This window comes from Mustela erminea, chromosome 18 (assembly GCF_009829155.1).
Source record: "Mustela erminea isolate mMusErm1 chromosome 18, mMusErm1.Pri, whole genome shotgun sequence".
NCBI lineage: Eukaryota > Metazoa > Chordata > Mammalia > Carnivora > Mustelidae > Mustela > Mustela erminea.
Genome location: NC_045631.1, coordinates 60,810,841 through 60,825,047, shown reverse-complemented (window position 1 = coordinate 60,825,047; position 14,207 = coordinate 60,810,841). Strand labels below are relative to the sequence as shown.

The 14,207-nt window shown below is 66.3% G+C and overlaps 2 protein-coding genes across 4 annotated transcripts; both read left to right on the top strand.

Moving 5' to 3' along the window:
• The first annotated feature begins 1,227 nt into the window (after positions 1 to 1,227).
• PPP1R27 (protein phosphatase 1 regulatory subunit 27) lies at positions 1,228 to 2,416 on the top strand. The gene is made up of 3 exons (XM_032322216.1): positions 1,228 to 1,555; positions 1,645 to 1,795; positions 2,080 to 2,416. The coding sequence occupies exons 1-3, from the start codon at positions 1,366 to 1,368 to the stop codon at positions 2,201 to 2,203; spliced, it is 465 nt and encodes a 154-aa protein (XP_032178107.1). The 5' UTR covers positions 1,228 to 1,365; the 3' UTR covers positions 2,204 to 2,416.
• A 392-nt stretch (positions 2,417 to 2,808) lies between these two features.
• On the top strand, positions 2,809 to 10,798 carry MCRIP1 (MAPK regulated corepressor interacting protein 1). 3 transcript variants are annotated; one of them, XM_032322203.1, is made up of 5 exons: positions 2,809 to 2,876; positions 8,931 to 8,985; positions 9,080 to 9,198; positions 9,702 to 9,803; positions 9,954 to 10,798. In XM_032322203.1, exons 2-5 carry the CDS (start codon positions 8,978 to 8,980, stop codon positions 10,016 to 10,018), a joined length of 294 nt encoding a protein of 97 aa, XP_032178094.1. In that variant the 5' UTR covers positions 2,809 to 2,876; positions 8,931 to 8,977; the 3' UTR covers positions 10,019 to 10,798. The 3 variants fall into 3 exon arrangements, with proteins under 3 accessions (XP_032178094.1, XP_032178093.1, XP_032178095.1); XM_032322202.1 differs by lacking the exon at positions 2,809 to 2,876 and adding an exon at positions 3,164 to 3,395; XM_032322204.1 differs by lacking the exon at positions 2,809 to 2,876 and adding an exon at positions 3,844 to 4,154.
• Positions 10,799 to 14,207: the final 3,409 nt, after the last annotated feature.

Sequence of the window (14,207 nt, the reverse complement as noted above, 5' to 3'; positions counted from 1 at the left end):
TGGCATGGGAAGACCCTGATCCAATGACTGGGATTCTTACAAAAAGGGGAAATCTAGACACACACAGGAAGGGAGAAGACCATATGGGCAGAGATGCGGTGATACATCTACGAGCCCGAAGAATACCAAGGACCACTACCAAAAGCCAGGAGAGGGGTCTGGAACAGATTCTTCTTCTGAAGGAACCAACCCTGCAACACCTTGATTTTGGGCTTCTGGCCTTTAGAACCACAAGAAAATCAGGTTTAAGTCCCCAATCTGGTACTTGGTGACAGCAGCCCTAATAAACGCAGCCAGCCAGCCTCTCGTGCTGCGGGGGCTGACCCTGAGCCCCCAGGCCTGCTCCTGGGAGTGTGCTCATGTCTATTGCTTTTCTCCAGTGAAGCCAGGCCACCTCCACATACTGGTGGCCACAGTAGGACTGCTCGTGCTGGCCCAGCCGGCTGGGCATCTCCTTAGCATTCCGCCGGTTCCACTCCCATAGGTGTCTAGGCCAAGCAGAGCTCACACCCCTCGGGGTGTAACGGCCCCTCCTGGGGGAGCAGATGGCACGCTCTCTCAAGTGGGAGCACGGATGTCCTTGGCACTGAGAGGCGGGAGCCTGGAAGCAGGGGAAGTGTGGGTGGTGGGGACATGCGTTTGGAGGGAAACAGGGCAGCATGGGCTGGGCAGCCGGAAACCGAGGTGTTTATTGGGATTCTGACCTGGGAAGTTTCTGAGGAGGAGAGAAGCATGGTGCAAGCCTAAGGGGAGGTGACAAGTGACAGAGAGGGATACAGGTCCTGTATCCTGCTGGGATACAGGGCTGGACCTGGTCTGGCATAGTCAGGGCCCTGTGCCTCCTCCTTGGCTGGGGAGCAGCCCCCTTGTTCTCCGGGAGGTGGACGCAGCCACCCTCACCGGACACCATGACCTTTTTTCTGCGCCTCCATGCCTTTGGCAGGTACCTGGGCCCTCTCCATGACCTTGGTAGCTGCTTGCGTTCCTCATGGGTCCTGTCCTTCTAGTGCCTTCTCTCGCCCTCTGTAAGGCACCTTCTGGGCCCAGCTGTGGGGCAGACAGCAGTGGCCAGGAAGGATCTGACCCCTTTGGCCAGGGCACAACAACAGGTGGGCTGAAAGATGAGCCACTGAACATGATCCCGCGCACAGGGCCGGCGCTGCTCCGTTTCAGCCCCTCCCGGCGGGAGCATGACTGCGCAGCTTTATATAGCGCCATGGTCCTATATAAGACGGAGGCGCCGGGCGGCCCAGGAGCGCGGCGGCGGCGGAGGAGGAGACTGCATGCGCGGTGTGATCCCAGCCGGACACGTCCCTTCCCCGAGCAGCAGGGTCCCCACACGGCGGGCCCGCCACAGCACCCAGGATGCCCAGCAGGACCAGCCGCTATGCCCGGTACAGCCCCCGGCAGCGGCGCAGGCGGCTGCTGGCCGACCGCAGCGTGCGCTTCCCTAACGACGTCCTGTTCTTGGACCACATCCGCCAAGGGGACCTGGAACAGGTGGGGCGCTTCATCCGGGCTCGGAAGGTCGCCCTGGACACCATCCACCCCTCAGGTGAGTGCTTGTGTGGCCTAGCGCGGGTCTGTGCCGTGTCCCGGGAAGGCTCCGCCCTGACCCCTGCTGCCTGGTCATGCCCTGCGCAGGCCTGGCCGCCCTGCACGAGGCTGTGCTCTCCGGGAACCTGGAGTGTGTGAAGCTGCTGGTCAAGTACGGGGCTGACATCCACCAGCGGGACGAGACCGGCTGGACGCCTCTGCACATCGCTTGCAGCGACGGGTACCCGGACATAGCCAGGTGAGGGGTACGGCCGCGGGCTCTGTCCCCACCACTCTGGCCTCAAGGAGCCTCCCGGATGTGGTCTGGGCGGCCCAGGTCCAGCTGAGAACCCCACGAGCTCCTGGAACCTCCTCTCTGCCGTCTTCCCTGCGGGCTGGACAGTCGTTGGCGCAGGGTCAGGTTCCCTCCTCTGCGCCCCTCCTGCAGAAACCCTACAAGGGTGTGGGTCAGCGGCAACCCGCGGCCCGGGGTGGGGTCAGAGCGCCCTCGGCCACCTCCCCACTGCCGCCTTGGCCCCCCAGGTACCTCATCTCGCTGGGGGCAGACAGAGACGCCGCCAACGACGACGGAGACCTGCCGTCGGACCTCATCGACCCGGACTTCAAGGACCTGGTGGAGCTCTTCAAGGGGACCACGATGGACTGAGCCCCCCCGCCCCGCCCCGCCCCGCCCCCAGGGCTCGGGCCCTGCCTGGAGAAGTTGGGCGCCCACCCCCAAAGTGCTCGGAACTGCCCGCCGGTGGGACCCCGGTACCTGGGCACCCCCCCTTCTGGCCTGGCTTTTTCTGCAGGTGAATTTTTTATTGGGATTCTTTTTACTTTTTCAATAAACGTCATTCGCTAGCCCCTGGTGGTAGCCTGGTTACTGGGGACGGGCCCCAGCTCCCGCGCTCCCGGCGGTGCGCGGGCCCTGCCGTCCACACCGGCTTGTGGGTCCGGGCGTCGGCGCCAACGCAGGCGGCCAGAGTCTCGGGGCTCCGGGCTCCGAGCTGTCTGACCGCGCCAGCCCGGGACCCCCCGGACGCCGCCGCCCCAGCCGCTCGGCTGCGCTCCCCGCGGCTCCGCAGCCCCCGACACCGCATGCCCCGCGCCCCCTACCCCGCCGCCCCGCGGCCGGGCAACACCCGGCGCGCAGGCGCAGCAAAGCCCCGGCCTCGGGCCCCGCCCCCGCCTGCTGCGCGCGCCGGCCGTCACGTGGGCCTCACGCTCCCCGCGCCTGCGCCTGCGCGCGGCGGTGACGTCACTTCCGGCCGGGCCCCTGCTGGCGGCGGCGGTGTTGGCGGCAGCGGCGGCGGCGGCGGCGGAGCGGGTGAAGTGAGGTGAGGAGAGGCGGGCGCGGGGGCGGGGCGGGCGCGGCGCGGGGGCGAGGTGAGGCGGGCGCGGGGGCGGGGCGGGCGCGGCCGGGGCCCGCCCTGGCGCGGCGGTTGGCGCGGGGAGGGCTCGGGCGGGGTCGCGCAGGGCCGGGAGCCGGCGCAGCGTTCGGTCCGCCGCGCCCGAGTCGCTGGGCCTGCGGGGGGGCGCGCAGCCCGGCGCGGCGGGGGCGGCGGGGGCGGCGGGGAGGGGCCGTGCGGACGTGGCGGGGCTGGTCCGCGCGCCGCTCGGGAGCGGGCGCCCCGCCACCGGGGAGATGGGCTCGGGAGGGGCAGCCGGGGACCCGCCCTTTTCGGTCTGTGAAGCAGCCGCCGCCGAGGTGGACAGATGTCCCGCCTTCCCCCGTCCCCAAAGGGGACAGTCCGGAGGATGCTTCTTGCCTCCTGGGATGCAGCTGGCCAGGCCCCGCCGCAGCGTTTCCTTCCCGTTTTCCAGCCTTTCCCGCAGGCCCGGTGGTGCGGGGCTAGGTGCGGGGCGCAACGCGGGTGAGCTGGGCCCGGCCCCCGGGGAGCCAGCTCTCCGGGCTGCAGGGCCTGACGCCGCCCCGGGGGCTGCCGCGGTTGCTGGTGGCCGGGGGTATGGCGGTGCCCAAGTCCTGCGCTCTGGCCAGCCCCAGGGAGGCTTCCGACAGAAGGCGGCCTTTTAGCGGAATCTCAAGCATGAGTATTGGGGGAGGGGACACCGCGAGCGGCCCCCCAGCTGCAGTGGGAGCGCGCGAGTTCTGGGCAGGGAGCTTTCGGAGGGGAGCGGGAGCAGGGGCCGCGTGGGGCAGGCGCCGGCTTGATTCGGGGTCGGGGGGGATGCTGGGTTTGTGGGTCGGGGTGGGGGTGCACGCCCTCAGGGCTGTTGCTTGGGGCGGAGGGCGAGGGCGGAGGGCGAAGGGCGAGGGCGAAGGGAGAGGGCGAAGGGCGAGGGCGGAGGGCGGAGGGCGCGCGCCTTAGAGGTTTTGCCCGGGTCCTCGGGAGCGCCTCTGCGGGTGCTCGCACAGCAGTGTTCTGGTGCCCGCGGGGATAGTAGGTCGATTTCTGGGAGTCTTCATGGCTGGGATTGTGGGGTACAGCAGAGACGCAGTGTCGGGGAACGTGGAGTCTAAGAAAACCTGAGCATCAGGCATTCGCAGGAGCGCAGAAGGACTACCGTGTGCAGAACGGCTTCTAACTCCGGAGTCCTCACCGTCGCCTCTGAACAAGCGTGTCCTCTCGGCTCCTGTCTCTGCGCATGCGGCTGTGTGTGGGAAAGTCTGGGACGGGGGGCTGAGGGCGGGGCTTCGGGTCCCCCCATGCCCTGCCTCCCCCCGGGAGGCCTCCTTGGTTCCCGGGCAAGAGCAAGGCACAAAACGGATCCATCCGGAGAGACTCCTGGGCAGAACCACATTGACGGGAGGGTGTTCAGGGACCTGCCACAGGGGGCCACCAAGGGCATCAGCGGCTCTGAGGTGCTCAGGTGGGCTGAGCTGTCTGGGCCTGGCCCTGGCTGCCGCCGCCCTGGAGGCTCGGATCCTGGGAGCCGCTGGGGCTTCAGACCGTGCTTGGCTGGGTGGCGGCGGCTTGCTGTGACTGGTGGCACTGCTGCCTTTTCACACGTGCTGGGAGTGCCCGGGCCGCCGCCTCCCTGTGAGTGGGCTGGCTCTGCATTTGCGGTGCCCAGGACGGTCCTGGCCTGTGCTTTGTAGTCAGCAGTGGCCGGCCACTCCCACTAGTGCCCCGTCAGTGCGTTCTTCTCTCGTCAAGCAGGAGAGCCCAGCGCGCATCCGTGGGGGCTGCTTTGGTTGACACAGGGACTCCCAGGCCCGGGAAGGCAGGGATGGCCCTGGAGGCCGCAGAGCAAGCATCGGTGAGCTCCAGCCACAGAACGGTTCTGGACGCGGCTGTGTGCCTAGCCTGCAGCCGCCGGCCCCCATGAGCTCGACAGCCGTGGACCAGAGTCCGGCCCTGCGGCGAGCACAGCGTGGGGGCGCGGCATGTGGTTCTCTGGGGTGATGGCGGCTGGCAGAGGCGGTTCTGCTTCAGAAACTGTTTGGGCGTGAGCTGGAGCCCAGCGGTCAGACACACCTGAAGGAATAGATTGGGCCACGCTGAGGGCCTGATGGCATTAGAGGGCCCAGGGCACGTAGGGTGGGGTATTACTTGGGGAGGGGTCAGGACCGGAGTTGGGGGGAGTCTCGTTGGGTGGGGGGTGGCTGCGAATGGGAAGAGGTGGCGGGAGAGCACGTTGGCGGCTCTGGGAAGGCTGGCCCTGGGCTTGCTGCTGGTGGGCTTGTGGGCCCAGGGGAGACCGTCGTTGCGTCGTCAGATCTAGACGCCAGTGACCGAGCTGTCCGTCACATCACGGTCACCCAGACTGGAAGGATGCGGCAAACATCGACGCGCTCGCGGTGGCCAGATGAGACCCTGTTTCTTTTCTTTTCCTTTTTTTTTTTTTTTTTTTTAAAGATTTTTGTTTATTTGACAGGGAGCGAGAGAGAGCGAGCGCACAAGCATGGGGAGCGGGAGAGGGAGAAGCAGGCTCCCCGCTGAGCAGGAAGCCTGACGCGGGGCTCGATCCCGGGAGCCCGAGATCATGACCTGAGCCGGAGGCAGACGCTCCGCTGACAGAGCCCCCCCAGGCGCCCCAGAGTTGAGGAAATAATTGTGCGTCTAGTCCTGTGAGCAGAAGAGGGAAGGCCAATGAGGGGGAGGAGGGGGGTGGTTTGGGAAGTGGTGCCAGCCGGGTACTCTGTGGGAGGCCTGCCCTCCCCAGGCTGTTGTCCCTGGCCCTCGTCCCCAGCCCTCCCCGAGCACCAGGTCCCCGTCCTGCTGGACTGGAGGCTCCATGGTCCTCCATGGCTCGGCCTGTCTTGCTAGGTGTCCTTGGCACTCCCCCAGGGCTGTGCTGCTCTCCCCAGCACGTTGGTCACGCAACGCCTCCACCCTGCCACTCTCGTGGCCCCATTCAGCACTTTCTGCGGCACAGCGGCGCTCCGGTGTCCCTCTGGCTCATCGGAGATGCCCCGTGGTCAGCCAGCCCCCGGCCTCCCTTCCTAGCTGCCGCTCACGGATGGGCAGCCCTGGCTGACGGCCACCTCCTCCCCTCATTCCGCCCAGACCGTGCCTGCCGAGGTCGGGGAGGTGTCGCGCAGGTCCGGCGGTCGATTAGGCGCAGACTGTCCTCCAGCTGTCCTCGTACAGGTCTCCCCACGGACGCCTTTCCCTTTCTCCCGTCGGAGCCTCTGCGGTTGGCCCTGCGCCGGGGCTGCTCCCAGGGCGCCCGTGTCCCGGGCTTCGTCGTTGGTCTTTCCCTCCGTGCCGCGTCTCCTGCTCTCACGCGGCTCAGGCCCCCAGCGGTGTCGTCCCTTCTCGGGGGCAGGAGCAGGCTCGACACACACCCCCATTCTTAGTGGTTCTTCCATTGGGTGCTCGTGGGGGGCGCTTCTCCGGCCACTCCTGGGCACCTCTCAGCGGCCACGTGGCCCGTGTCTTGGGCACATGCCCAGGACGAGGATGGCTTGGGGTGCGCATTGATCTTAGTGGGAAGTTTCTCTGGCATCAGGAGTGGAGGTCCAGTCACCCAGTCACCGTAGGAGGTGGGGAGGGGGAGGGAGTGGCAGGTCACTGTCCCTTCTGTCTCCCAGAGGCTGCTTCTCCAGGTGCTGCTGAGTCTTGCCAGATGGCTGGGTCTGGTGGGGGTGGGGCCGGGACCCGTTGTTGGTGACAAAGGCCCAGGGGAGGGAGGCTGAGCTGGAGGGAGGCCCGGGACGGTGCAGGGGTTTCTCCGTCCGGGAGGACAGGCTGGTAAGACTCAGGCTCTAGCGGTCGGCCTGGCGCCGTAGACTTCGTGCTGGGAGAGGAGGCAGAAGGTGACTTCGTGCTGGGAGAGGAGGCAGAAGGTGGCTCCTTTTTGAAACGTCATTCTGTTTGTTCTTCAGGCCTCCAGGCCGTCAGAAGCTCCTGGATGTGTGATACAAAGGCCCGTGTTCGTGCAGTTTGCCCAGGGTACTAGAAACCTTAGCTGAAGTAGGATGTCCGTAGGGGACGGCCTTTGTGACAGATGCGCAGGTCTGGGACAGGGAACTGATGTGACTTTCTCATGCTGCTGGTTTAGTCAGGAAGCCCAGTGGGGCTGGCTCCCCAGCGTGGGGACCGAGTGCTCTGTGGGCCTGGGGCTCAGGTTACAGGCTCAGACCCTGCAGGGCGGCTGCTCAGGGGCCAGCCCAGGTTAGGCCCTGGGTCTGCAGAGATGGAGAGGAGCCGGTGAGGTGTCCACAGAGCCCCACCGTGGCATCGTGGGCAGACATTGTGACGGGAGCCAAGAGGGGGTGAGCACCTGAGTTGGCCCAGGGCCGATAAGTAGGGGATCCTAAGAGGAGGTCACATGCCCGCACAGGCTGGGTGGTCCCTGGAGGCTGCCTGGTGGGGAGAGCCCTGCAGCGGGCCAGCTGAGGCGGGAAGGGCAGGGCCGTGCAGCAGGGGCCTCCCCGATCGCGGAGCACCACCTGCGGGAGGGCTGACGAAGCCTGGACAGGAAGAGGCCAGGGACTGGCTGCGGGCAGGCAGGGGCTGGCTGGTCCTCCTGGCCCCTCCATCCTGCGGGTAATGGGAGCCCCCCACCTTGTCCGACGGCTGACAGCCCCTTGAGTGGCCCAGGGTGTCCTTAGGCCAGAAAGGGCTTTCTCTCTGCTCCAGTGTTCGGGGGGCTGATGCCTGGGAAGGGTCAGCAAGCCCCCTGAGTCCACGGGAGGAGAAGTCCCTGTGAGAGGGACTGGGCTGCTGCGGGATGGGGTGGGGTGGGTCGCCCAGGAAGCTGGTTTTGTGCTCTTCCGAGGTCCTTGTCTTGCTTTCTGGGCTGCTGGTTACCTGTGCAGGTGTTCAAAGGCTGGGATCGTCGGTGATGGGACTGAGTAAGCCAGAGGACAAGGACCCACAGCTTTCTGGTCCTCTGGGAAGGGCCGCATCTCTCTGCTCTGGGCTCTAGGAGGGAGGGGGGCAGGAGCTTTTGTGCTCAGGGCCCCCCTCTGTCTGCCCCCAGTACCTAGGGTCGTCTGTTCTGGGGCCAGGCCAGGCCTGGGACTGGCTCTGTGGAGGCAACTTCCTTACTCTGTGCTCTGCTGTCAGCCAGAGAGGGGGGTACTGTTCTGCGGCTGGTTTGAGACTGAGCCTAAAAATACCAGCCCCCGGGTCGCCTGCGGGGCTCAGTGGGTCACACATCTGCCTTTGGCTAGGGGTCATGGTCCCAGGGTCCTGGGACCGAGTCCTGCTCAGCAGGAGGACCGCTTCTCCCTCTGCCTGCAGCTCCCTTCAGAGTGTGCTCTCACTCTCTCTGATGAGTAAATAAAATCTTAAAAATTACCAAGGCTTCCCCCTGGGCCATAAAACCGGAGTCGACAGAGAGGCTGGAAATAGGCAGCAGCCCAGGGTCTTTGTGCCCGAGTCGGGCCTGGCAGCTTCTTCCAGGCTCACACCTTTCCTCCTGCCACGTCCCGTGCGCCGACTCACTCGTGCCCTGGCCTCAGGGCCCCGCAAGCTGGTCCTCCCCGCGAAGCCCGTCGCTGTTTCACAGGTGGGAACCAGGCGCAGTGAAGACAGCACTCCAGGCCCTGTGGGCAGGGAGGGCAGAGTTGGGGTTCACTGGGGTCGCTGCGGCTCTCCCCTGCAGACCTAGACTTCACGAGAGGTGTTCTGTGACTCTGGAAAGGGGGCATCTGGGCACTGCCGTTGGAGCCATCCCAAGCCACCGACCGTGGGGGAAGGGGCTCCCTGCATAGGGGTGGTCCAGCAGCTGGGGGCTGCCCTGCAGGAGGGCACTGTGAGTTCAGGGCCAGGTTGCCAGCTCTCAGCCTCCAGCTGGTTGACTCTGCCCAGACTGTGGCTGGTCCTTCCCCTGCGGGGCTTCTGGGTGGACAGGGAGCCCACAGCAGTTCGGCGTCAGCTTGGTGGAGAAGGTGGGCCCCGCACCCCTCCCTCCCTTGAAGTTCCCATGGAGAGGGTGACTCTGTCCCACTCCCAGGGTCTGGGCTTCCTTTTCAGAGGCCGAGGGGACCCGGCTGTGGAGTGCAGGACCAGACAGCCCCGCAATGACCAGGTGGGTGTTAGGCAGCAGGGTGGCCTCTCCTGGGGGGTAGGGGATGGGCCCCACTTCACCCCCAGCTCTTCCTTATGTGCTCGGGCCCCCCCAGTTCCCCCGTCTCCAGAGTTGTCTACAACGGCAAGAGGAACAGCAGCCCCCGCTCTCCCCCCAGCAGCAGTGAGATCTTCACCCCAGCCCACGAGGAGAATGTGCGTTTCATTTACGAAGGTACGCGGGGCGCCCCCAGCCAGGGCTGGGGCGCCGAGAAGTCCTCAGAGCCCCCAGCGCCATCCCAGAGTTTGGGCTCTTGCCTGGCCTGGTCTTCAGCGGCCATGTCTGGTCGGGAGGGTGGGGTGGGGCGGCGTGCGGCTCCCCGGGGAGGAGGCAGTGGTGTGGGCCAGGTGGTCTCCAGGAGAGGGAGCCCCTGTGGGAGACGGGAAGACAGGGTGCTCTGGGAGGACCCAGCCGTGTGGAGGCGTGTGGCTGGGTGCGTGTGCCCACGTGTGCCAGGAGGGGGGCTAGGCGGGGCGCCCGAGCCGAGGATGGAGAGCGCCGGGTCACGCGTGTCTGCGAGCCCACCAGCAGCCAGGCCCGGGCGGGAGCAGTCCTGGGGGCCGGAAGCCGGGGGGGGGGGGGCCTGGGAGTGGGGGGGGAGGGGCCCTGACCACTTGGACTCTGCCTGACTCCCCAGCCACACTGGGGTGCTGATGCCGCCCCCTTGCCTTTCACAGCCTGGCAGGGCGTGGAGCGGGACCTGCGGAGCCAGATGTCCGGCAGCGAGCGGGGCCTGGTGGAGGAGTACGTGGAGAAGGTCCCTAACCCCAGTCTGAAGAGTGAGCGGAGCAGCTGGCCCGGGGCGGTGCTCGGGGGAGGGCTGGAAGACGGCGCGGCACGGGGCCGTGGCTGCCAGGGGCAGGTGCGGGACGGGTCCTGGGCCTTGCCTCTGTGTCCACGCTGCCACTGACCACTCTGTCCCCCGACAGCCTTCAAGCCCATCGACCTGAGCGACCTGAAGCGCCGGAACACGCCGGACGCCAAGAAGTCCTGAAGCGCGCCGTGTCCCTCCCCTGGCCTCCAGGAGACCGGGGCGCCGCCTGATGCTGGGATGGGGAGGGGCTGTAAACCCCAGGATCAGGAGGGGCACGATCGCTGGCCATGGCCTGCCCTTCCTCCCCGAGTCCCCTCCTTTCTTCTTGGGGTGTCCAGCTGCCCCCGTCACGGGGGAGGCCCCGCCAGCCCCTGCTCTCCCCGGAGCCGCGTCTTTGGAGCTGCCTGCCCTGCCCGCCCCCAGTCCAGGGCCTTGACTCTGACTTGTCTTCACTTCCCATCACCTCCTGTTGCCCCTACCCCCTGAGTCCCTACCCCTGGCCACTTCCAAGGTCATGAGGGGGGCACGGGGGCCTCTGCTCTTCCCCAGGCTGGTGGGACTGGGCTTGTCCCTGAGGGGTCAGGAGGCAGGACTGCGATGCTCTCTCCCATAGTAGTTGTGCGCCCCCCACCAAGCCCTGCTGCTTTTCTGGGCTGGACACCTTGGGGAGCATCTGATCCTTCAGCCCGTTGTCCAGCCTGGCCCCTTCCTTTCCTGCATCAGCTTCAGGATGGCACTGAGCACCCCTCAGAAAGGGTCCTGGACGACCGGGCCTAGCCCCTTGCTGTCTGCGGCCCTGAGGCCACAGGGGTCCCCGCGGGAAGGGGTGTGAAGATGATCCTGGCCCTGTACCATGTGCTGGGAGGGTCACCAGGGCCCCCTTTTCCTCCTGTGCCCTTCAAAAGCCGAGTGTCTGTGCCCGGAGCCCAAGGACCAGTGAATAAAGCCGGCGGTGCTGGAGCGGCCCCTTGGTCTGTCCGGCCACGGAGGGCTGGAGACCCACGGTCAGGCCCCACCCTGAACCCCAGGCCTCCCATCAGCTCCCTGGGTTCCTCTAGGGGACTCAGGCCTCACAGGGGGCAGTGGGCGCTGGGGGAGGAGAGAGGCTGAGGTGGCCCTCCTGTGCTGCTTGGGGACCATTGCTTTAGGGGTGGGGACCCTGGAGGCAGAGGCTCCCTCTGCAGCCCTGGACCTTGGGGGGAGTGGTTCCTCTGCCGTACCGATGGAGGAGTGGCCACTGGGCCCTGAGAGAGACCCAAGTCACTTGACCTTCAAACCTGGAAAGCCCTGGTAGGCCAGGTCCCATACAGGGAACTGGAGTTTATTTTGGGAACATGCTTTCCTGAAAGAGTACTCTGGGGCCTACAGGTGACTCCAGGAGGCGTCTTCTTGCGAGGGTGTTCCTCTGGGACAGGGCACAGGAAGGACAGGTCGTGTAATAAACAGCCGCCTTGGCTCACTGCCAGTGGGAGCTGGCCGGTGCTGGCCCTGCGCCTGGTCTCTAACCGCGTGGCCTTGCTTGCTCCCTGGGGACCTGTGGGAGCCTTGCCGAGGGGTCCGAGGGCCCCCAGCCACCCTCCCTGGCCTCCTGCACTAGTGGTGATACCCGTGGGCCTGTCTACCTGACCACTGGGGGTGTGGGGACCACAGGAGAGCCCTCAAGGGCATTTCACTCAGTAACCCTGCCCACTTCGGTTTTGCGTGGGGTGGAGGCGCTCAGCCTGGGGTCTTTGTGCTGAGACCCACCTCAGAGGTGGAGTGTGGCCCAGAGGCCACGTGCCAGGAGGGTGAGCAGAGCTCAGCTGGGCACTGGAGGTGGAGGCCCTGGAGGCAGGAAAATGGGTGGGTGTGGAACCATCCCTTCCCTAACTTGGGTCCGTGTGTCCCCTTTGGAGATTTTGCCTAACGGGTGAGGACTCTGAGCAGTCGTTAGGGGGTGTCGGGGACCAGAGGGGAGGGGCGGAGGGAGGCGGGTTAGCGAGGAGGTCCTTCTGTTTGTCGGGCGCGGCTCTCGGCCCAGCCCGGGCCCTCTGGTCCAAGCCCAGCCTCAGCGGTGCTGCCTCCTCCCCGTCCAGGCTGCTGGGACTTCACTGTGGCCGTGTGGTGCCGGCGAGTGCTTGGAGACCCCTGCCCTCCAGTGCCGTGAGGGCAGTGAGCATCTTGGCGGAGCGGGGACGTCCCCTCTGCTCCGCCACCCTGTGCCCCGCACGTGCGCACATCAGTCCCTAGTTCAGCGTGGGGCGACGGTATGACCCTGCCTTCAGCTCCTTTCAGAGCACGGCCTGACTCAGATTTTTAGGCTTTTGCTTTTACCACAATTTTGATTTAGTAAATACTGAGCGTGTTTATGTGTATGGCCTGAACAATAATTCCCAGATACTTGATACACAGTCCGTGTTTCTCGTAACATCGGAATATATCCCAGGTGGGTTACGGGCTCAGGGTGGGAAGGCAGAGCGTCTGCCGCCTCCCGTCCGCCGGGCCTGTCCCTGAAGGCTCACCGCCCCTCCCCCTTGGATGTAGTGAAGACCCCTTGGGTGCTTCAAGGTGCAGTTGCTTGCAGTCTGCCTTTGGCTGGTCACCTCCTCCTGTGGACAGGCACCTCTGTCCCCACGTTTCTGTAAGCTGGAGTGAGGTGCGGGGCTGCATGGGGTGTGGGACGCTGGCTCTGGCTGCTGGGCTGGGAGCGCGCTGGCGGCGCATTCCGGGTAGACGCAGAGACCTGCGGGGGCTGCCCCAGTGAGCCGGAGGAAGCGGAGCTGCGGGCGGGGCAAGCCCAGGAGCTCCGTGTGGATGTGCAGAGTTTGAGGGGGTGCAGGGGAAGGGGAGTCCAAAGAATGGGTTTGGGAGGACCACGGGGGTGGAGATAAGCCCCGGGAGTCCTCTAGACTTCAGGGCGGCCTGATGCCCGTCAAGCAGGGAGGAGGTAGCAGGAAAAAAGGGCTGACGGTGGAAAGTGGGGTCAGAGAGAGAGAGAGCCGGGGGGGGGGGTTGCTGGGGCTGCTGGAGCGTCCCCGGCGGGGGGGGGGGGGGGGGTTCGTGCAGAGTGGACCGGCCCACCGACGTGCCTTCAGCTCTTCGTTTGTATTTCTGCTTCTAAGCACGGTTCCTTCTTGGTTTTCCTGTTTCATCCTCCCTACGCGCTGCCCGGCCACCGTGCCGCTGGACAGACCGGGTTTTCTCTCCTCGCTCGGGTCACGGTCACGCCAGTGCTGAGTGTTCACGTTACCGTGTCCGTTTGCAGAGCTGAACCGTGTGGTAAATTGTGACGGTTTTTTTCTGCCCAACATTTTGTTTTCCTTGAAGTTACTCACGGCCCTTTTTTGCTTGGTTGGTTTTCTGTGCACTAAGTCTTGAACTGTCCACCGGGTCATCTAAGCTTCCCCAGGGGGCGCGGTCACTGGTCCCCCGGACGGTGTGTCTCCTGCTCACTGCCCCGCTTGAGGTCCCCCTGCCCCCGTGACGCGCACCCCGCCGGCACCGCGGCCACCCTGGGCTGACCCCTCCGCTCTCCTAGGGTTGACCCTGTGTGTCCTGGTCCTTCACTCTTCAGTAGCACGCGCGTCCGCACACACGCACACACGCGCAGGTGCGCACACGTGCGAGGTGGGACCCGTGGATTTACGGGAGGGGCCGGAGGCCAAGGACTGCCGTGGAGATGGGAAAGAGGCGGAGGCCCCGGAGTGTTCATGTTCGGGGACCGAGAGAGGTGTGGGTGCTGGGCTGTGGGAAGGCGCCCCCCACCCCACACCTGCAGGGTGGCCTGGTCAGAAGTCAGTGTTCATTGGCGGGGCCGGTGCAGCCCCTGCCAGGCCTCCGCGCTCAGCCCTGCCGGTCGGCTCCAGTTCTCCTGGGGACAGGGCCAAGGTGAAGGAGGCAGGCAGAGGGCGTCCGGCGGGGCGGGCTGGCAGGAGGCCGCTGGGCGAGCAGCTCGCCCCCACCCCCGGGCGGTCCCACCCCTGAGCGCAGCGGGCGTGAAGGAGAACTGCGCTCCGGTGCGCGCCTGTGCCCCACACGGGCTTCCGCGGCGCACGGGCTGGTGGGCGCGCCCCGTGGGCCGGGGCTCCGGAGGGCCCGAGAGAGGTGGTCTGAAGCCTCAGGGTCAGGGGCCTCGGCCTGGCCGCCGCGTGGCTGGCGCTTCCCCCCTGCTCTGCCGACCCTGCCGGTCTGCGCACCACCGCCCGCCTGCCTGGGCCCCGACAGAGCTCCGTGGGCCCCGACCAGCGGCCCGCTTCTCCGGGCCCGCCCCCTCCGCGTCCCGGCCCGCGGGGCTGTGGGCCCGATGGGGTGACGGCCCCTCTCAGGAGGGCCCCAGTGCCTGGCGGGGGAGTAATTTTATTTACTTTTCCTGAGAGGCCTTCTGTCCGCT